Source organism: Gopherus flavomarginatus, chromosome 19 (genome assembly GCF_025201925.1).
Source record: "Gopherus flavomarginatus isolate rGopFla2 chromosome 19, rGopFla2.mat.asm, whole genome shotgun sequence".
Classification (NCBI taxonomy): domain Eukaryota; kingdom Metazoa; phylum Chordata; order Testudines; family Testudinidae; genus Gopherus; species Gopherus flavomarginatus.
Genome location: NC_066635.1, coordinates 1,012,087 through 1,034,271, shown reverse-complemented (window position 1 = coordinate 1,034,271; position 22,185 = coordinate 1,012,087). Strand labels below are relative to the sequence as shown.

General features: G+C 48.8%; 1 protein-coding gene across 5 annotated transcripts in view; it reads right to left on the bottom strand.

Moving 5' to 3' along the window:
* The window catches only part of TBL2 (transducin beta like 2), a 29,773-nt gene extending 7,948 nt beyond the window's left edge, over window positions 1-21,825 (bottom strand). Inside the window, exons 1-4 of one of the 5 annotated variants that reach the window (XM_050929210.1) lie at window positions 13,437-13,575; window positions 9,896-10,026; window positions 8,609-8,793; window positions 7,096-7,247 (exon numbers count right to left, since the gene is read on the bottom strand). In XM_050929210.1, coding sequence (XP_050785167.1) covers window positions 7,096-7,247; window positions 8,609-8,793; window positions 9,896-10,026; window positions 13,437-13,536 — 568 coding nt within the window. In that variant the 5' untranslated portion in view covers window positions 13,537-13,575. Of the gene's footprint in view, window positions 1-7,095; window positions 7,274-8,608; window positions 8,794-9,895; window positions 10,027-13,436; window positions 13,576-20,371; window positions 20,557-21,658 lie in introns of those variants that run through there. The other 4 variants (XM_050929205.1, XM_050929206.1, XM_050929208.1 and 1 more) reach the window with 4 other exon arrangements.
* Between the last annotated feature and the right edge of the window lie 360 nt (window positions 21,826-22,185).

The window sequence follows — 22,185 nt, the reverse complement described above, 5'->3', positions numbered from 1 at the left end:
GAGCTGGGAGCCCCTGGGTGATTTAAAGGCCTTGTGACTCCCAGCCATATAGCTGGTGCCCCAGGACCTTTAAATCTTGAGGTCACGCCCGCCCCCCCGCCCCCGACTCCAGCCCTACAGCATAAAACTGAAATTGCGCATGTTAAATGCGTGTAAGCTGCAACAGACCTGTAGTGCTGAGGGAAAAATTTCCGGCACCTGTGCATGTGGCAACCACGCACACCCCGAAGTTGAATGGACATGAGCAATCACTCGAAGCAGCAGCCAACATACAGGCTGCCAGTCTGAATTCTGAGCGCTGCCTGGGACGTCACAGCTTCTTGGGCCTGGCACCTCTCAGAGTCCATTGTCAGAGTTGGAGTCTACAGAGGTGGCAGGATAACGATGCAGTTAAAGGACCTGACTCCCCACAAGAAACTCACCCTGACAGGTGCAAGTAAAAAAATTGAAGGGACGCTGCCCATTTAAAAGTCATGGATAAAGAAACTGATTTGGTTACAACCCACGCTACTAATGCACTGCAGATTGCTGCTGATGCCATTTACTTTGTATATTTCTTTCAGCTTGGACACACTGAATGTTTCCCATTTGTTCAGAGACAAAAGGTGGGTGACGTAATTGCTTTTATTGGACCAACTTCTGTTGGTGAGAGAAATAAACGTTTGAGTTTACACATAGCTCTTCTTCAGGTCTGGGAAATTTACCTAGGCCGGGTCTAAACTTAGAACGCTGCATCAGCGCAGTTGCACCACTGTAGCACTTAAGATGCTCCTACATAGAAGAAATGGTTGTAGGGGACAACCTTGGTTCGAGTGATCATGAGCTAATTCAGTTCAAACTAGATGGAAGGATAAACAAAAATAGATCTGGGACTAGGGCTTTTGATTTCAAAAGGGCTAACTTTAAAGAATTAAGGAAATTAGTTAGGGAAGTGGATTGGACTGAAGAACTTGTGGATCTAAATGCGGAGGAGGCCTGGAATTACTTTAAGTCGCAGCTGCAGAAACTATCAGAAGCCTGCATTCCAAGAAAGGGGAAAAAACCCTAGGCAGGAGTTGTAGACCAAGCTGGATGAGCAAGCTTATCCAGAGAGGTGATTAAGAAAAAGCAGAAAGCCTACAAGGAGTGGAAGAAGGGTGGGATTAGCAAGGAAAGCTACCTTAGTGAGGTCAGAACATGTAGGGATAAAGTGAGAAAGGCTAAAAGCCATGTAGAGTTGGACCTTGCAAAGGGAATTAAAACCAATAGTAAAAGGTTCTATAGCCATATAAATAAGAAGGAAACGAAGAAAGAAGAAGTGGGACCGCTACACACTGAGGATGGATAGGAGGTTAAGGATAACCTAGGCATGGCCCAATATCTAAATAAGTACTTTGCCTCAGTCTTTAATAAGGATAATGAGGAGCTTAGGGATAATGGAAGGATGACAAACGGGAATGAGGATATGGAGGTGGATATTACCACATCTGAGGTAGAAGCCAGACTTGAACAGCGTAATGGGACAAAATCAGAGGGCTCAGACAATCTTCATCCAAGAATATTAAAGGAACTGGCACATGAAATTGCAAGCCCGTTAGCGAGAATTTTTAATGAATCGGTAAACTCAGGGGTTGTACCGTATGACTGCAGAATTGCTAATGTAGTTCCTATCTTTAAGAAATGGAGAAAGAGTGATCCGAGTAACTATAGGCCTGTTAGCTTGACATCTGTAGTATGTAAGGTCTTGGAAAAAATTTTGAAGGAGAAAGTAGTTAAGGACATTGAGGTCAATGGTAATTGGGACAAATTACAACATGGTTTTACTAAAGGTAGATCGTGCCAAACCAACCTGATCTCCTTCTTTGAGAAGGTGACAGATTATTTAGACAAAGGAAATGCGGTAGACCTAATTTACCTCGATTTCAGTAAGGCATTTGACACGGTTTCACATGTGGAATTATTAGTCAAATTGGAAAAGATGGGGATCAATATGAAAATTGAAAGGTGGATAAGGAACTGGTTAAAGGGGAGACTCCAACAGGTTGTACTGAAGGGTGAACTGTCAGGCTGGAAGGAGGTTACTAGTGGAGTTCCTCAAGGATCGGTTTTGGGACCAATCTTATTTAACCTTTTTATTACTGATCTTGGCACAAAAAGCGGGAATGTGCTAATAAAGTTTGCGGATGACACAAAGCTGGGGGGTATTGCTAACATGGAGAAGGACCGGGATATCATACAGGAAGATCTGGACGACCTTGTAAACTGGAGTAATAGTAATAGGATGAAATTTAATAGTGAAAAGTGCAAGGTCATGCATTTAGGGATTAATAATAAGAACTTTAGATATAGATTGGGGATGCATCAGTTGGAAGCAACAGAGGAGGAGAAGGACCTTGGGGTATTGGTAGATCACAAGATGACTATGAGCCGCCAATGTGATATGGCCGTTAAAAAAGCTAATGCGGTTTTAGGATGCATTAGGCGAGGTATTTCCAGCAAAGATAAGGAGGTGTTAGTACCGTTATATAAGGCGCTGGTGAGACCCCACCTGGAATACTGTGTGCAGTTCTGGTCTCCCCATGTTTAAGAAGGATGAATTCAAACTGGAACAGGTTCAGAGATGGGCTACTAGGATGATCCGAGGAATGGAAAACCTGTCATATGAAAGGAGACTCAAAGAGCTTGGCTTGTTTAGTCTAGCCAAAAGAAGGCTGAGGGGGGATATGCTTTCTCTTTATAAATATATCAGAGGGATTAATATTAGGGAGGGAGAGGAATTATTTAAGCTTAGTACCAATGTAGATACAAGAACGAATGGGTATAAACTGGACACTAGGAAGTTTAGACTTGAAATTAGACGAAGGTTTCTAACCATTAGAGGACTGAAGTTCTGGAACAGCCTTCCAAGGGGAGTAGTGGGGGCAAAAGACATCTGGCTTCAAGACTAAGCTTGATAAGTTTATGGAAGGGATGGTATGATGGGATAGCCTAATTTTGGCAATTGATCTTTGATTATCAGCAGATAAGTATGCCCAGTGGTCAGTGATGGGATGTTGGATGGGATGGGATCTGAGTTACTGCAGAGAATTCTTTTCTGAGTGCTGGCTGGTGAGTCTTGCCCACATGCTTAGGGTTTAGCTGATCGCCATATTTGGGGTCGGGAAGGAATTTTCCTCCGGGGCAGATTGGCAGAGGCCCTGGAGGATTTTCGCCTTCCTCTGCAGCGTGGGGCATGGGTCACAGGTCACTTGCTGGTGGATTCTCTGCAGCTTGAGGTCTTCAAACCACAATTTGAAGACTTCAATAACTCAGACATAGGTTAGGGGTTTGTTATAGAAGTGGATGGGTAGGGTTCTGTGGCCTGCTTTGTGCAAGGGGTCGGACTAGATGATCACATTGGTCCCTTCTGACCCTAGAATCTATGAATCTACACCATAGTTAAACCACCTCCCCGAGAAGAGGTAGCAGCTCTCCCACTGACATAGCACTGTCTACATGGAGGGTTAAGGTCAGTGTAACTATGTCGCTCGGGGAGTGGATTTTTCACCCCCCTGAACAACTTAGTTATACTGACATAGCTCTGTAGTGTAGACCTGGCCTCAGAGTGTCTCAGCTAAATACATGGTGGAACAAATTGTTTAGGGTTAAGTAGGTATTTAACCAAAGGGACCATTCAAGGTGAAGTGGCCCATTAACACCCCTCCAATCACAGGGAGGAAAGGAAGGGTGGGAAGAGCATTGGGGGGGGGGGGAGGTTTGTTAGTGGGCTGGTTACAAATTGTTATAAGCAGCCATAAATCCAGTCTCTATTCAGTCCATGATTCCTAGTGTCTGGCAGAGTTATGATTTTAAGCTCACGTTTTGAAAGTGTTGTCTAGGTTTCCTTTGAGGATGAGGACTGACAGGTGAGAGAGAGACGGCTTTGTGAAAAGTGTTCACCCATTAGGGAGAGGGTGTTTTTGTCTGTTACCATTTTCCCATGTGAGTTTATTCGAGAGCACAGTGATTGTCTACTTTCACCCACATAGTTGCTATTGGGGCATTTAGTGCACGGGGAGAGGTACACCATGTGTTGTGGTAGGCATGTATAGGACCATGGATTTTGAAAGGTGTGTTGTGGAGGGTTGTTGATTGCTGTAGCAGTGGAGATAGGTCTGCAGGTTTTGCATCTATTGTTCTGGCAGGGTCTGGTGCTGCTCTGCATTGGGAGTCCCCTGGGCTGTGGGGAGCTTGCGTCTGATGTTGAGCTTGGAGAGGTTATCTGAAGGCTAGAGGAGGGGGTTCAGGAAAGATTTCTTTCAGGATGGGGTCCCCATCGAGTATGGGTTGTAGCTGTTTGATAGTACCCCACATGGATTCCAGTTTGCGGTGGTGGATGACAACTAGGGGTATGTGGTCAGAGGGGGGTTTACTTCTGTATTGAAGCAGGTTCTCTCAGGGTATTTGGCTGGCCCGTTCCATGATGCAATCTATTTCAATGGTGGAGTGTCCTTGTTTGGTGAAGGCAGTTTTGTCTGTGTTAAGGTGTTGGGAGCATTTTCTGTAGTAACCGAGTACCTGGCTGTAGATAACAGACAACTTCACCGTGAATGGTCCCTTGAAAGATATGCTAACTACTTATGCTCTGGTATTTAGCTCAGACACGCTGGGTCTGGCTACACAGCAATGTAAGCCTAAGCCCCCTTGCATCTGCACACCAATTGTTAATCTACAGCTCAAACCTAGGGTCCCAGAACCCTACAGGGCTAGAGGGTCTCTAAGCCCTATTGCTTTCCTGTGTGTACATGGTCCCAGAGTTCCTTGGAGTAACTTCCTTAGTCCTCTTCATGCCACTGCACTCTACTGCAGCAGAAGCCACACCTGCCTCTGCAACTCAGATCAGTGTTAACCCATTGTCTGCTGAACAAGCACACTATCAGAGGACCTGCAGGGTTTTCAATGCAAAGAAGCTTTTTGCAAAGAGAGCTATTCCCTGGTCACAAGAACACAGCCAGATTTTGACGCATGCTCCCCAGGCGCCCTGCATACATAGCCCCCACTGCCCCCTCCCACCCCCACCCCCTGGTGGGGAGGGGACAGAGAGCGAAGCAGGGACCAAGTAGCTGCCCAGCAGTGACTGGATGCAGCAGAGCTCCCGGCTCAGAGGGGGTGGGGGCAAGAGACCCCAAAACCCTGGCTCACTGTGCATGTGGTGAGTAGGAGCCAGCCCAAAAACCTCCCTGCAGCCTCCTGTGGCGGTGGCTCCAGCTTCTCCTTGCCGCTGCACAGAGCTTGCTCGGATCAGGGAGCAAAGCTGACCAGCCCTGGGACATGGCTCCCAGCTGCCAAGGTACTGGAGGTCATCCCTCCCCCACCATGCTCCCCCTTCCTGCAGGGCAGCTGCTTGGTGCCGCCTTGCTCCTGGGTCCCCCTACCCTCCCTGGGCCTGTGTCCAAGGGCACCCAGGCAGTGTACCCTGTGAGGGCGGTGAGTGGGAGCCAGTCCCAACACTTCTCCACAGCCCCCCAGGAATCCCTTCTCCCTACCTCCTGGGGTGTGGCAGGGTTAAGGGAACCCCAAGGGGTGCTAGAGCACACTGCACCCCAAACCCTGGAGAAGCTCTTCACCTCTCTGGCAGCAGAGAGGTGAAACCTACATTTTATGTCAAACTTGAAAACAGACAAAAATAAATAAAAAGTCAACCAAACAAAAACAATTTCACTAGAGATCCCATTTTAAAAATTAAGAATAGCAACCTTTCATTTTAATAGTTTGACAGCCCTGGAGATTGATGTGCTAATTATCCTCAGACAGGCGCACACGGGCATTTTCCTGCCAATGTGACTCAACCTAGAGCTGGAGAGCCCAGTTCTCAGGTTAGATAGTAGCTCAGGATAAAGCCTTCTCGAACTGCAGTCATTCTACTGAGACAGCCACCAAAGGAGCTAATTATGCAGTTATGTGCTCCTTATGGCACCAGAGTCCCATCAACAGCACCTCACAGTTAGGAAACAGGGTGGACAGTAGAGTTTTCCCACAGTGAAACAGTCACAGGGCTAGAGTGACGCTAGCCACTCTGGGATAGGGTTACTTTGACTTGGGTCTGTGCACTGCACAGCCCTCGGTTTGAACATAGGACAGAAAATCCCTAGTTTAGGGTTAAAATGCAGTGTAGATGCTCAATCCCAGAGTTCTCTGATACAGGCCAGCTGACTCACGTCCCACTAACTCTAGGCTTACACTGCTGTGTAGACATATCCTCTAAGCGTCCCAGACTTGAAGTAAAACTCTGTATAAGCTTGAAAGATTGTCTCCCGCACCAACAGAAATTGGCCAATGAAAGATATTACCTCACCCACCTTGTCTCTAATATCCTGGGACTGACACAGCTACATCATCCCATTTGTTCAGTCAGGTTTGCCCTCAGGTTCTCTGCTGCAATATTTGGGATTCCAACATCACAGCCAAGTGTTGTGTTAAAAACTAACATTTCTCCACAACTCTAAAAAAATAAATCCAGTGAAAATACTCATTTCACTCTGGAGTCACACACAGGTCAACAGTGTCCCTTGAAATGCTAGGACTCCTACAAACGATGATGTGACCTCTCTTGCAGCCACAACTCTGAGCACGGTCACAGGACATTCAGAGGTAAGTCTTAATCCATCAGGACCTGTGTGTATACAGTACAGCAGCTGAGGTCCCACCGTTGAGAACAATGTTTTGTTACATGGATCCCAGAAGCTCTCGGTGAGCACCCCCTTCCTCATCCTATCAACCTGCACTTGGAGAAATTCTTACCAGTTAAAAACACGTGTGTGTCAGAACACAGCGTGTACAGTGTTAGGGACCAGACTACTTTGCAAGCAGAATCTCTGAAGAGTCAAGAAGGGAGAACATATGCACTGGGAAGTGAATTTGAATGTTCCCGGCTCTTACAGGAAAAATATAACTACTTAACACATGAGACATGGAGACAAGTGTTAACTGACTTCTCCAAGGTCACTCAGTCAGTTACTGAGTTGGAATTGTATCCAAAGCGTAACCAATGCTCAAACCAGCAGCTGTTGCTCTTCAGAAAGTACAAGGCAGATGGCTCACAAGCCCAGACGAAAGGGGGCAGGCCTGTCTCTGTACCTGTCTCGGCAATTCCAATGTTGATGATGGGGGCTTTATGCTTCTTTGGGAAGTCCTCAGGGGCTGCAGTGAAAGTGAAGCTGCCATCCCCCTTCTTGGTCATTTTAAAGACACGAATGGTCTCTCCATTTGCCAGCCAGGTGATGAAGGCTCTGAATGAAGGAAGGACAGTCATTTCCTGTAGCCAACATAATGAACAAACCACTGCAGAATGTCACAGACCACATGTAGGCACACTCATCTCACACTAAGCTTATTTTTGTGCACCTAGCTAGATTGCAAGGGATAAAGCTGGGTGACTAGAGGCAACCAATCCAGAAATGTGATTAGAGCTTTCCTAGCCTGTCTCCCATTTGCAATGGTCTGAGTGTAGCTCTTTGTCTGGAATTTAGTGCTGGTGAGAAGTTCCAGATGGCAGCTCTGATGACTGAATCCTCCGTTTGTCCCCAGAGTAGGCAGAACATGGGCAGCTGCAGGGCAAGCTTCCCCATCACCACAGCTCTGACCCAGCGATGCCTCCTCTCAGACACAGTCAAATAAGCTCCATAGCTCCTACTCCCTTTGTGAGAATGCCAAGTGTGACACCTAGTGCCCATTTTGATGGTGTTTTTTGGTGATGCAGGCACCTGCCCACTGGGTATTACACCAAGACTCATTGCATACAGGTCAGAGTCAGAGGTAAACTTTTGATCCCTACAATCTGGGCTGGATTCAAACCAATAAGGCAGAGGGTTACAGCTACATGTAATCAGGCACAACCTAGGAGAGATGGCTGGGGTCATTACTGCAGTTAAGGGGTTTGGCCAGTTTTTATATTTAAAGACCACAGCTTATCATGCTGAGCAATATTCTCTTTGTTTCCTTGGGTATAGAGAGATGGGAATACATCTCATGTCTCTTGTCTTGCACTTTGATTGTAAAGCCCTTGAGGCAGAGACTGTCTTTTTGTGGTTTGTACTGTGACCAGCACAATGGGGGCTGGGTCCAGGGCTGGGGCTCCTAGGAGCTACATTAATACAAGTCATAAAACAAAGACTCCAGGATCATTTGCACTTTGCGTGATGTAAACCTGCTGAGAAACAGCTGCAGCTCTGCTCACAGCACTGGCCTGAAAGCCTGGAAAGTGCTGCAGCTCGCCGGCCTGCACAGTTGACCTCCCACTCAAATCCATTTTTCTGTTGCCAGACCCAGAAAGTGTGGAGAGGGAGAAAGAAGCTGAAGTTAGAGCCTAGCTCCTGGGACATTAGGAGCCTGCAGGAGTAGGAACAGGCCAATTCTGAACTCACTAAACCCTGTGAAAAGGGGAACTAATTTTCAGGTGAGGGAATTTACTTGTTCAGATCAGCAAGGATCTAATAAATCTTCAGGGGCAGAGTGTGCTGGACAAGATCCTGCTCCCCCACTTCGGCCTTTGTAATAAGAAGGGCTTTCCTGTTAAGCTAGGAAAAGAAAATCCTTCCTTGTAAGTCTCCTGCTTTGATTTCCCAGCCCTACCCCAGCAGTCACTTCTCACCTGGAATCTGGGCTGAAGCAGACCAGTGTGGCATGGTCCAGTTCCACATTGGCTCGCATGCAGCGGTGCTCACGCTCCAAGAAGTCCTTGGTGCTCCAGATCCGGACAGTGCGGTCATCAGCGCAGGACACCAAGTACTTGCCATTGCTACTGAAGTCGAGGCAGGTTACGCTTCCACTGTGACCCTGCAGAAAACCAACATGATTAGCACCAGCTTTCTGTGTGATGAATGGAACAGGTAATCTGCCTGTTCCATCCCAGGGCTCCAAGGCCTGCTGAAGGGACCACTGGCCACAGCTGAGACACAGAGAGAGAAAAACCACGTACATGAATCCCATCTGCTTCAAGAGCAAAAACTCACAGGACAAAGACTCTCTTCCCATCCAAACATAGCAATAACCATCCCTAGGTCCTCACACCCATTCTCCTTCCCCCTGCTCTTCTGCTGTTCCAGAGCACACCTTTCACAGCTGATTCTCCAGGGCACTAGGCAAGTAAATCAAAGGGAATGGACACAGGATTATGTGTGAAGAATGAGGTGGGCTACAATAGGAAGAATTATAATAATTCCTAACACTTACACAACACTAGATCTCAGAGCACTTCCAAAAGGAGTTTGGGATAATTATCCCCATTTTACAGATGGGGAAACTTAGGCACAAGGAAGTCAAGGTCACTAAGCAGGCCAGTGTTAGAGCTGGAAACTGAACCCAGGTCTCCTGAGTCCCAATCCAGTGCCCTCTCCACTAGGCTATATTGCCTCCCCAAAATACCACCAAGCTATTATATAGCATTTTTTCATATCATGTCATGCTACCCCTTGCCTGTGTCACTGCCTACAGCACCTTCCTGCAGCTTGATTTCAGGAGGCAGCTACCGACAAAAGGAGAGACATACCCATCATTAAGGAACTCTCAGCATTTCAGTGGGGACTGAAGCAGCAGAGAAAAGCCCAGCAGAGGAATGCAGAGGCACCGAGCTCTGTGAGGAGCAGCAGCAATCACAGACTGGGATGGGGACAGGGACGTGACAAGAAGTGTTTGTTTTCCAAGTTCCCAGAAACAGCTGCTCAGGGGCCGCAGACATTAAACGAAGCAGTCCCAAAGAGGGCACATCCAGGAATGGGCAGGGAACTTGCGCCTAATGCTTGAATGGCAGATCTCTCAGCAGGTGTGTGCAGATGCATGGAAGTCTGTTGGTACCTGTCCCCATGCATAACAGTAGGTCAGTGTCCGTTGCCAGGCAAAAAAACAGGTGCTGATGCTCACCAACTGATATGCCAGTTACCTTGAGAGCAGCAGCTAGGAGTGGATGTGTGAAGTTGTGTTGCTGGGGCTTATGCTTGCGGCTTCGTTGGTGCTGCTTTTGTCTCTTTAGTCCCGTTGTCTGTCTTACTGCTTCCCCATTTACTTTCTGGTCTAGAAAAAAACAGGAGGAGGGAGAGGCATCAAGGTGATTTCCTGACATCTGTCTCTCATTAGGAAACAAAGAGACAGACAAATTGAGTAAACCAGAGCCACCATGCACAGTGGGACACATGAAAGAGTTATGAAGCACCTCTGATGCTAAGGCATTCCCTAGAACAGGAGTCTCCAAACTACGGCCCACAGGCCGGATCTGGCCTTGGGCTTCCATTTGTCCAGCCCTCCAACCAACAGGGGAGAAGTGAACAGCTGAGTAGGCACCCCGCAGGCAGGCTGTCGGCAGCAGCTCACGCGTGGCAGCACAGCTGAGCTGTGCAGAGGGTTGAGTGCCTCTGGGAGCCAGTGTCCTCCCAGAAGGGGAGACAACTTAGGCGTAAGTCATTGCTGCAGCCGAGCAGGTACAAGGAGAAGCAAATAGGCAGGCTGCAGCTGAGTAGGCACCCTGAGCAGGCAGGGGGAGGGACTGCCAGCAGCAGCTCGTGGGGGGGGGGGGGGTAGCTCAGCTGAGCTGTGCAGAGGAGTGAGTGCCCCCGGGAGCCAGTGTCCCCTCAGAAGGGGAGCCAACTTAGGGGAGAGTTGCTGCTACAGCCGAGCAGAGACGGACCCCTGCCTTAGAGTAAAAATACAAGCCAGATGCTTAATTACATCTCCAATAAATGGAGTAAAGAAGACGGAAATTAACAATTTCATAATGGTTAAATTTTAACTACAACACTAATAAAACCAAACAGTATTTGTATGATACAAATGTGAGTTTTTAGAAATAAAATAAAAGAAAGTGAAATGATTTTTAATGTATTGACAAATATTTTGTGTGATTTCACAGTACCTGCATCGATTAACTTTTACATCTGATTTAAAATTTAATGCAACACTGACACAGTATAGTGGGTTTTTTTAAAACAATTTTGCATATATTTAATTTCTTTCACAGTCGCTTCAGCCCACGAAACCCCTTCAAAAAACTAATATGGCCCTCGTCTCAAAGTTTGGAGACCCCTGCCCTAGAAAGCCTGCTCCCTCCTCTTTGCTAAAAGATTCCCACCTGACAGACAGCCCCTAAAAAGATATTCTCATGGTAAAGCAAAATAAATTCATTGTTCCTGGGAAGAGTGTGGGAAATTAACTGCCCCCTTAACGTGCCCTGACTTGTCTAGGTATGAAAGCTTGTACATAACATAAGGAGCAATTGCTTGCACCACTTATTGTTAGAAACATAAAACTGAAAATTATTCTCACTAGTTAACATACCATGCTATGATATGCTGGAGTTAGGGTTGAGAGTTTTTACCAGTAATTTACAGGTGCAAAGTTGTAGAAAAACACCGTAGTTTAATGACAAAAATCACCACTAGGAACTCAGCCTAGATTCCCCTTCTCATGCTGACAGTATTCCACTAGTAATCTGCACTCATATCCCTCTCCTTCTCCACATGTGGTATGGGAAAAAAAAAAAAAGGCTCTTGGATTTCTACTTGAAGCAAAAATATGACTAAACGAGTCGACTGGTCTCTTTTTATCCTGGACACTAAGGCAGACCAGCTCTTGCCCTAATCAACAAGAGCAGAGTGTATTTACTGAAGAAAAGAACACAAAACAGGATTATAATGATGTTAGCAAATCAAATACACACCACTATTCCTAAGAGTTCCTATTCCTAAATTCCTGAGAAATGATTTAACTCAGGATTGCCTGGTACATTATCCTGCTCCACAAGCAGTGACTGAAGCTACATCAAGGTGACATACTGCATTCCCGATTATGAGGACTGACATTAATATTCAATAGCTCCTGGGGCCCAGACCCCAGAAACAGATAGAAGGCTGCTCTCCAGAAGGAAGAAAGCACTCACACCCAGGCCAGCAAATCTGGATCTTCCTACAGGTGAGTCACGTTTACTCTTTTAAGCAAAAGAATTTGGCTAGTGCCAGCAAAACTACAGATTCCCACCAGAGCAAGAATGCATTTTTAGAGACCCCAGGAAAGGTACAGTCCTACTAAGAGTGCAACCAGGAGAGGGGCAGAGCTACAGTGTAAGGTGGTGTCTCAGAGGACTAAAACCTCTGCACGTGATGCCCTTTTGCTATGAAGCTTGTTAATTTAGTGGGTTTTGGCCTTCTCTACACTTAGAAGTTTCTGTTTTAACTATAGGCAAAGCAGCAAACCCCATAATGTGGATGCAGCTACACTGGCAGTTAGTGGTATAACTCATTCAGGTTTGGCAAAGCACAATAGACCAGTATATCGGCATCTACACTAGCACTTTTATCAGCATAACTACACTGGTTAAAAAACCCCACAAAACGGCATGCTTTGGTCTGAATGCTGCTGTTACCAATCAGGTGGACAACAGAAAGTGGATTTTTGAGTTCTGTTCTTCATCAAAATCTGCTGTCTGTTGTAGAGCGGTGGTTTTCAAACTGTGGGTCGCAACCCAGTACTAGGTCAGAGAAGCTCTGATCAGCACTGCCGATCAGGCCATTAAAAGCCTTGCGGCAGCGCTGCCTGGCTAAGGCAGGCTAGTCCCTACCTGTTCCGATGCTGTGCTGTGCACAGAAACGGCCAGCAGATCTGGCTCCTAGGCGGAAAGGACACGGGGCTCCGCATGCTGCCCCCACCCTGAGCACCAGCTCCACACTCCCACCGGCCGGCCGGGAGTTGGGGGCGCAGTGCCTGCGGAACAGAGCCACGAGGGGCCACTTGTATGCCTCTGCTCATGAGCCAGACTTGCTGCTGGCTGCTCACGGAGCATAGTGAGATCCGCAGTGCCAGAATAGGCGGGATGCTGCTGACTGGGAGCACTGGAGGTAAGTCTGTGCCCCAAACCCCTGCCCCAGCCCAGAGCCTCCATCACACCCAGAGCCCCTCCCTGCACCCCAAACCCCTCATCCCGGGGCCAAAGCCCAGACCCCCAGCCCAGAGCCTGACCTGCTCCCACACCCCAGCCCCCTGCCGCAGCACAGAGCCCCCTCCCACACCCTGAGCCTTCATTCCCAGCCCCCCGCCACACCCCAAACCACTCATCCTCAGCTCTGCTGGGTCACAGGCCTCAACAATTTTCTTAACTGGGTCGCCAGAAAAGAAGTTTGAAGAGCGGGTGTTGCAGAGAGCTCTCCTGGGCTGGGAGCAGGCTGCTCACCCCGCAGGGTGATGTCGGGCGATGGGTACACGGGCACTGGGGCTGAGGCACGGAACTAGGGGCTCGGAAGCTCTAGTGTGCCGCCCTGCATGACTAGAAGAGCGTGTCCCTGGCTCCGGGCCGGAGGATGCCCTGGCCGGCCCTGCCGGCTGCCTGGGAGGCGCTGAGCGGGGCGAGCGCCCCGGCGTTAATCCTGCAGCTCGCAGCCGGCTTCGCCTCGCCCCCCCCCGGCTCTGCTCCGGAGCCGCCTCCCCCCGCCGCTTACCGGCCGGCTGCCCCGGCGAGCCCCGCCCCAGCCCCGCCAGCAGCAGCAGGACCAGGGCGCCCAGGAACAGCGAGACCCCGATCACCGCCGCCGCCTCCATCTTGCCGCCGCCACGTCAGCGCGCGGGGCCGAGCGCGGCGCCGCAGTCACGCGCACGCTGAGACCACGCCGGCGGCATTGCGAGTCAATGACGAGGAAGCGACCCGCGCACGCGCACTTCTCGCATAGTCCGGGAAGAGGCGTGTCATCATCAGGAGTCGTCTTTACGCATGCGCGGAGAGGCTTCTCTTGGATGAGTCGCTCATCCTGACAAGTCCGTGCAAAGCGACCCCTGCTGCGGGAGAGGTGCGCTGCAGTCCGTCCCCTGTGCGCATGCGCCCTGGAGGCAATGAGTAGACGCTTGTGCGGGAGGAAGTTTGGAGACGTGGATTCGGATCCCAGCTCCGCCGCACACCTCTGTGTGAACCTGGCTGAGCCTGTCTGCACCGACGGGGAAGGCTGTCGTGTGGTTCTTGGCAGCAGTGCCCTGTGCACAGCACCCTCCCCAAGAGGCTGGTTCCAGTAGCCTTGTTTAGCAGATGGGGAAACTGAGGCACAAAATGATGACATGACTAGCCACCAAGCCAGGAACAGAACCCAGCACCACTATGTGCCATACCAGTGGGCCACCAGAGCCACTCTACTGCCTGCTGTTTTCCAGTTTCATGCCCTTCCCTCTGCACACAGAGACAGTGGGAAAAACTGCAGACCCACTGTGACATTGCACTCCTCCATTGTTTTATGGAAATATGTTTATAAATGTGAATATCATGTAACTGTAATATGCTTTATGCAAACAGTCTCTTGTTTGATTACTGGAATACTGTGTGCAGTTCTGGTCTCCCCATGTTTAAGAAGGATGAATTCAAACTGGAACAGGTTCAGAGATGGGCTACTAGGATGATCCGAGGAATGGAAAACCTGTCATATGAAAGGAGACTCAAAGAGCTTGGCTTGTTTAGTCTAGCCAAAAGAAGGCTGAGGGGGGATATGCTTTCTCTTTATAAATATATCAGAGGGATTAATATTAGGGAGGGAGAGGAATTATTTAAGCTTAGTACCAATGTAGATACAAGAACGAATGGGTATAAACTGGACACTAGGAAGTTTAGACTTGAAATTAGACGAAGGTTTCTAACCATTAGAGGACTGAAGTTCTGGAACAGCCTTCCAAGGGGAGTAGTGGGGGCAAAAGACATCTGGCTTCAAGACTAAGCTTGATAAGTTTATGGAAGGGATGGTATGATGGGATAGCCTAATTTTGGCAATTGATCTTTGATTATCAGCAGATAAGTATGCCCAGTGGTCAGTGATGGGATGTTGGATGGGATGGGATCTGAGTTACTGCAGAGAATTCTTTTCTGAGTGCTGGCTGGTGAGTCTTGCCCACATGCTTAGGGTTTAGCTGATCGCCATATTTGGGGTCGGGAAGGAATTTTCCTCCGGGGCAGATTGGCAGAGGCCCTGGAGGATTTTCGCCTTCCTCTGCAGCGTGGGGCATGGGTCACAGGTCACTTGCTGGTGGATTCTCTGCAGCTTGAGGTCTTCAAACCACAATTTGAAGACTTCAATAACTCAGACATAGGTTAGGGGTTTGTTATAGAAGTGGATGGGTAGGGTTCTGTGGCCTGCTTTGTGCAAGGGGTCGGACTAGATGATCACATTGGTCCCTTCTGACCCTAGAATCTATGAATCTACACCATAGTTAAACCACCTCCCCGAGAAGAGGTAGCAGCTCTCCCACTGACATAGCACTGTCTACATGGAGGGTTAAGGTCAGTGTAACTATGTCGCTCGGGGAGTGGATTTTTCACCCCCCTGAACAACTTAGTTATACTGACATAGCTCTGTAGTGTAGACCTGGCCTCAGAGTGTCTCAGCTAAATACATGGTGGAACAAATTGTTTAGGGTTAAGTAGGTATTTAACCAAAGGGACCATTCAAGGTGAAGTGGCCCATTAACACCCCTCCAATCACAGGGAGGAAAGGAAGGGTGGGAAGAGCATTGGGGGGGGGGGGAGGTTTGTTAGTGGGCTGGTTACAAATTGTTATAAGCAGCCATAAATCCAGTCTCTATTCAGTCCATGATTCCTAGTGTCTGGCAGAGTTATGATTTTAAGCTCACGTTTTGAAAGTGTTGTCTAGGTTTCCTTTGAGGATGAGGACTGACAGGTGAGAGAGAGACGGCTTTGTGAAAAGTGTTCACCCATTAGGGAGAGGGTGTTTTTGTCTGTTACCATTTTCCCATGTGAGTTTATTCGAGAGCACAGTGATTGTCTACTTTCACCCACATAGTTGCTATTGGGGCATTTAGTGCACGGGGAGAGGTACACCATGTGTTGTGGTAGGCATGTATAGGACCATGGATTTTGAAAGGTGTGTTGTGGAGGGTTGTTGATTGCTGTAGCAGTGGAGATAGGTCTGCAGGTTTTGCATCTATTGTTCTGGCAGGGTCTGGTGCTGCTCTGCATTGGGAGTCCCCTGGGCTGTGGGGAGCTTGCGTCTGATGTTGAGCTTGGAGAGGTTATCTGAAGGCTAGAGGAGGGGGTTCAGGAAAGATTTCTTTCAGGATGGGGTCCCCATCGAGTATGGGTTGTAGCTGTTTGATAGTACCCCACATGGATTCCAGTTTGCGGTGGTGGATGACAACTAGGGGTATGTGGTCAGAGGGGGGTTTACTTCTGTATTGAAGCAGGTTCTCTCAGGGTATTTGGCTGGCCCGTTCCATGATGCAATCTATTTCAATGGTGGAGTGTCCTTGTTTGGTGAAGGCAGTTTTGTCTGTGTTAAGGTGTTGGGAGCATTTTCTGTAGTAACCGAGTACCTGGCTGTAGATAACAGACAACTTCACCGTGAATGGTCCCTTGAAAGATATGCTAACTACTTATGCTCTGGTATTTAGCTCAGACACGCTGGGTCTGGCTACACAGCAATGTAAGCCTAAGCCCCCTTGCATCTGCACACCAATTGTTAATCTACAGCTCAAACCTAGGGTCCCAGAACCCTACAGGGCTAGAGGGTCTCTAAGCCCTATTGCTTTCCTGTGTGTACATGGTCCCAGAGTTCCTTGGAGTAACTTCCTTAGTCCTCTTCATGCCACTGCACTCTACTGCAGCAGAAGCCACACCTGCCTCTGCAACTCAGATCAGTGTTAACCCATTGTCTGCTGAACAAGCACACTATCAGAGGACCTGCAGGGTTTTCAATGCAAAGAAGCTTTTTGCAAAGAGAGCTATTCCCTGGTCACAAGAACACAGCCAGATTTTGACGCATGCTCCCCAGGCGCCCTGCATACATAGCCCCCACTGCCCCCTCCCACCCCCACCCCCTGGTGGGGAGGGGACAGAGAGCGAAGCAGGGACCAAGTAGCTGCCCAGCAGTGACTGGATGCAGCAGAGCTCCCGGCTCAGAGGGGGTGGGGGCAAGAGACCCCAAAACCCTGGCTCACTGTGCATGTGGTGAGTAGGAGCCAGCCCAAAAACCTCCCTGCAGCCTCCTGTGGCGGTGGCTCCAGCTTCTCCTTGCCGCTGCACAGAGCTTGCTCGGATCAGGGAGCAAAGCTGACCAGCCCTGGGACATGGCTCCCAGCTGCCAAGGTACTGGAGGTCATCCCTCCCCCACCATGCTCCCCCTTCCTGCAGGGCAGCTGCTTGGTGCCGCCTTGCTCCTGGGTCCCCCTACCCTCCCTGGGCCTGTGTCCAAGGGCACCCAGGCAGTGTACCCTGTGAGGGCGGTGAGTGGGAGCCAGTCCCAACACTTCTCCACAGCCCCCCAGGAATCCCTTCTCCCTACCTCCTGGGGTGTGGCAGGGTTAAGGGAACCCCAAGGGGTGCTAGAGCACACTGCACCCCAAACCCTGGAGAAGCTCTTCACCTCTCTGGCAGCAGAGAGGTGAAACCTACATTTTATGTCAAACTTGAAAACAGACAAAAATAAATAAAAAGTCAACCAAACAAAAACAATTTCACTAGAGATCCCATTTTAAAAATTAAGAATAGCAACCTTTCATTTTAATAGTTTGACAGCCCTGGAGATTGATGTGCTAATTATCCTCAGACAGGCGCACACGGGCATTTTCCTGCCAATGTGACTCAACCTAGAGCTGGAGAGCCCAGTTCTCAGGTTAGATAGTAGCTCAGGATAAAGCCTTCTCGAACTGCAGTCATTCTACTGAGACAGCCACCAAAGGAGCTAATTATGCAGTTATGTGCTCCTTATGGCACCAGAGTCCCATCAACAGCACCTCACAGTTAGGAAACAGGGTGGACAGTAGAGTTTTCCCACAGTGAAACAGTCACAGGGCTAGAGTGACGCTAGCCACTCTGGGATAGGGTTACTTTGACTTGGGTCTGTGCACTGCACAGCCCTCGGTTTGAACATAGGACAGAAAATCCCTAGTTTAGGGTTAAAATGCAGTGTAGATGCTCAATCCCAGAGTTCTCTGATACAGGCCAGCTGACTCACGTCCCACTAACTCTAGGCTTACACTGCTGTGTAGACATATCCTCTAAGCGTCCCAGACTTGAAGTAAAACTCTGTATAAGCTTGAAAGATTGTCTCCCGCACCAACAGAAATTGGCCAATGAAAGATATTACCTCACCCACCTTGTCTCTAATATCCTGGGACTGACACAGCTACATCATCCCATTTGTTCAGTCAGGTTTGCCCTCAGGTTCTCTGCTGCAATATTTGGGATTCCAACATCACAGCCAAGTGTTGTGTTAAAAACTAACATTTCTCCACAACTCTAAAAAAATAAATCCAGTGAAAATACTCATTTCACTCTGGAGTCACACACAGGTCAACAGTGTCCCTTGAAATGCTAGGACTCCTACAAACGATGATGTGACCTCTCTTGCAGCCACAACTCTGAGCACGGTCACAGGACATTCAGAGGTAAGTCTTAATCCATCAGGACCTGTGTGTATACAGTACAGCAGCTGAGGTCCCACCGTTGAGAACAATGTTTTGTTACATGGATCCCAGAAGCTCTCGGTGAGCACCCCCTTCCTCATCCTATCAACCTGCACTTGGAGAAATTCTTACCAGTTAAAAACACGTGTGTGTCAGAACACAGCGTGTACAGTGTTAGGGACCAGACTACTTTGCAAGCAGAATCTCTGAAGAGTCAAGAAGGGAGAACATATGCACTGGGAAGTGAATTTGAATGTTCCCGGCTCTTACAGGAAAAATATAACTACTTAACACATGAGACATGGAGACAAGTGTTAACTGACTTCTCCAAGGTCACTCAGTCAGTTACTGAGTTGGAATTGTATCCAAAGCGTAACCAATGCTCAAACCAGCAGCTGTTGCTCTTCAGAAAGTACAAGGCAGATGGCTCACAAGCCCAGACGAAAGGGGGCAGGCCTGTCTCTGTACCTGTCTCGGCAATTCCAATGTTGATGATGGGGGCTTTATGCTTCTTTGGGAAGTCCTCAGGGGCTGCAGTGAAAGTGAAGCTGCCATCCCCCTTCTTGGTCATTTTAAAGACACGAATGGTCTCTCCATTTGCCAGCCAGGTGATGAAGGCTCTGAATGAAGGAAGGACAGTCATTTCCTGTAGCCAACATAATGAACAAACCACTGCAGAATGTCACAGACCACATGTAGGCACACTCATCTCACACTAAGCTTATTTTTGTGCACCTAGCTAGATTGCAAGGGATAAAGCTGGGTGACTAGAGGCAACCAATCCAGAAATGTGATTAGAGCTTTCCTAGCCTGTCTCCCATTTGCAATGGTCTGAGTGTAGCTCTTTGTCTGGAATTTAGTGCTGGTGAGAAGTTCCAGATGGCAGCTCTGATGACTGAATCCTCCGTTTGTCCCCAGAGTAGGCAGAACATGGGCAGCTGCAGGGCAAGCTTCCCCATCACCACAGCTCTGACCCAGCGATGCCTCCTCTCAGACACAGTCAAATAAGCTCCATAGCTCCTACTCCCTTTGTGAGAATGCCAAGTGTGACACCTAGTGCCCATTTTGATGGTGTTTTTTGGTGATGCAGGCACCTGCCCACTGGGTATTACACCAAGACTCATTGCATACAGGTCAGAGTCAGAGGTAAACTTTTGATCCCTACAATCTGGGCTGGATTCAAACCAATAAGGCAGAGGGTTACAGCTACATGTAATCAGGCACAACCTAGGAGAGATGGCTGGGGTCATTACTGCAGTTAAGGGGTTTGGCCAGTTTTTATATTTAAAGACCACAGCTTATCATGCTGAGCAATATTCTCTTTGTTTCCTTGGGTATAGAGAGATGGGAATACATCTCATGTCTCTTGTCTTGCACTTTGATTGTAAAGCCCTTGAGGCAGAGACTGTCTTTTTGTGGTTTGTACTGTGACCAGCACAATGGGGGCTGGGTCCAGGGCTGGGGCTCCTAGGAGCTACATTAATACAAGTCATAAAACAAAGACTCCAGGATCATTTGCACTTTGCGTGATGTAAACCTGCTGAGAAACAGCTGCAGCTCTGCTCACAGCACTGGCCTGAAAGCCTGGAAAGTGCTGCAGCTCGCCGGCCTGCACAGTTGACCTCCCACTCAAATCCATTTTTCTGTTGCCAGACCCAGAAAGTGTGGAGAGGGAGAAAGAAGCTGAAGTTAGAGCCTAGCTCCTGGGACATTAGGAGCCTGCAGGAGTAGGAACAGGCCAATTCTGAACTCACTAAACCCTGTGAAAAGGGGAACTAATTTTCAGGTGAGGGAATTTACTTGTTCAGATCAGCAAGGATCTAATAAATCTTCAGGGGCAGAGTGTGCTGGACAAGATCCTGCTCCCCCACTTCGGCCTTTGTAATAAGAAGGGCTTTCCTGTTAAGCTAGGAAAAGAAAATCCTTCCTTGTAAGTCTCCTGCTTTGATTTCCCAGCCCTACCCCAGCAGTCACTTCTCACCTGGAATCTGGGCTGAAGCAGACCAGTGTGGCATGGTCCAGTTCCACATTGGCTCGCATGCAGCGGTGCTCACGCTCCAAGAAGTCCTTGGTGCTCCAGATCCGGACAGTGCGGTCATCAGCGCAGGACACCAAGTACTTGCCATTGCTACTGAAGTCGAGGCAGGTTACGCTTCCACTGTGACCCTGCAGAAAACCAACATGATTAGCACCAGCTTTCTGTGTGATGAATGGAACAGGTAATCTGCCTGTTCCATCCCAGGGCTCCAAGGCCTGCTGAAGGGACCACTGGCCACAGCTGAGACACAGAGAGAGAAAAACCACGTACATGAATCCCATCTGCTTCAAGAGCAAAAACTCACAGGACAAAGACTCTCTTCCCATCCAAACATAGCAATAACCATCCCTAGGTCCTCACACCCATTCTCCTTCCCCCTGCTCTTCTGCTGTTCCAGAGCACACCTTTCACAGCTGATTCTCCAGGGCACTAGGCAAGTAAATCAAAGGGAATGGACACAGGATTATGTGTGAAGAATGAGGTGGGCTACAATAGGAAGAATTATAATAATTCCTAACACTTACACAACACTAGATCTCAGAGCACTTCCAAAAGGAGTTTGGGATAATTATCCCCATTTTACAGATGGGGAAACTTAGGCACAAGGAAGTCAAGGTCACTAAGCAGGCCAGTGTTAGAGCTGGAAACTGAACCCAGGTCTCCTGAGTCCCAATCCAGTGCCCTCTCCACTAGGCTATATTGCCTCCCCAAAATACCACCAAGCTATTATATAGCATTTTTTCATATCATGTCATGCTACCCCTTGCCTGTGTCACTGCCTACAGCACCTTCCTGCAGCTTGATTTCAGGAGGCAGCTACCGACAAAAGGAGAGACATACCCATCATTAAGGAACTCTCAGCATTTCAGTGGGGACTGAAGCAGCAGAGAAAAGCCCAGCAGAGGAATGCAGAGGCACCGAGCTCTGTGAGGAGCAGCAGCAATCACAGACTGGGATGGGGACAGGGACGTGACAAGAAGTGTTTGTTTTCCAAGTTCCCAGAAACAGCTGCTCAGGGGCCGCAGACATTAAACGAAGCAGTCCCAAAGAGGGCACATCCAGGAATGGGCAGGGAACTTGCGCCTAATGCTTGAATGGCAGATCTCTCAGCAGGTGTGTGCAGATGCATGGAAGTCTGTTGGTACCTGTCCCCATGCATAACAGTAGGTCAGTGTCCGTTGCCAGGCAAAAAAACAGGTGCTGATGCTCACCAACTGATATGCCAGTTACCTTGAGAGCAGCAGCTAGGAGTGGATGTGTGAAGTTGTGTTGCTGGGGCTTATGCTTGCGGCTTCGTTGGTGCTGCTTTTGTCTCTTTAGTCCCGTTGTCTGTCTTACTGCTTCCCCATTTACTTTCTGGTCTAGAAAAAAACAGGAGGAGGGAGAGGCATCAAGGTGATTTCCTGACATCTGTCTCTCATTAGGAAACAAAGAGACAGACAAATTGAGTAAACCAGAGCCACCATGCACAGTGGGACACATGAAAGAGTTATGAAGCACCTCTGATGCTAAGGCATTCCCTAGAACAGGAGTCTCCAAACTACGGCCCACAGGCCGGATCTGGCCTTGGGCTTCCATTTGTCCAGCCCTCCAACCAACAGGGGAGAAGTGAACAGCTGAGTAGGCACCCCGCAGGCAGGCTGTCGGCAGCAGCTCACGCGTGGCAGCACAGCTGAGCTGTGCAGAGGGTTGAGTGCCTCTGGGAGCCAGTGTCCTCCCAGAAGGGGAGACAACTTAGGCGTAAGTCATTGCTGCAG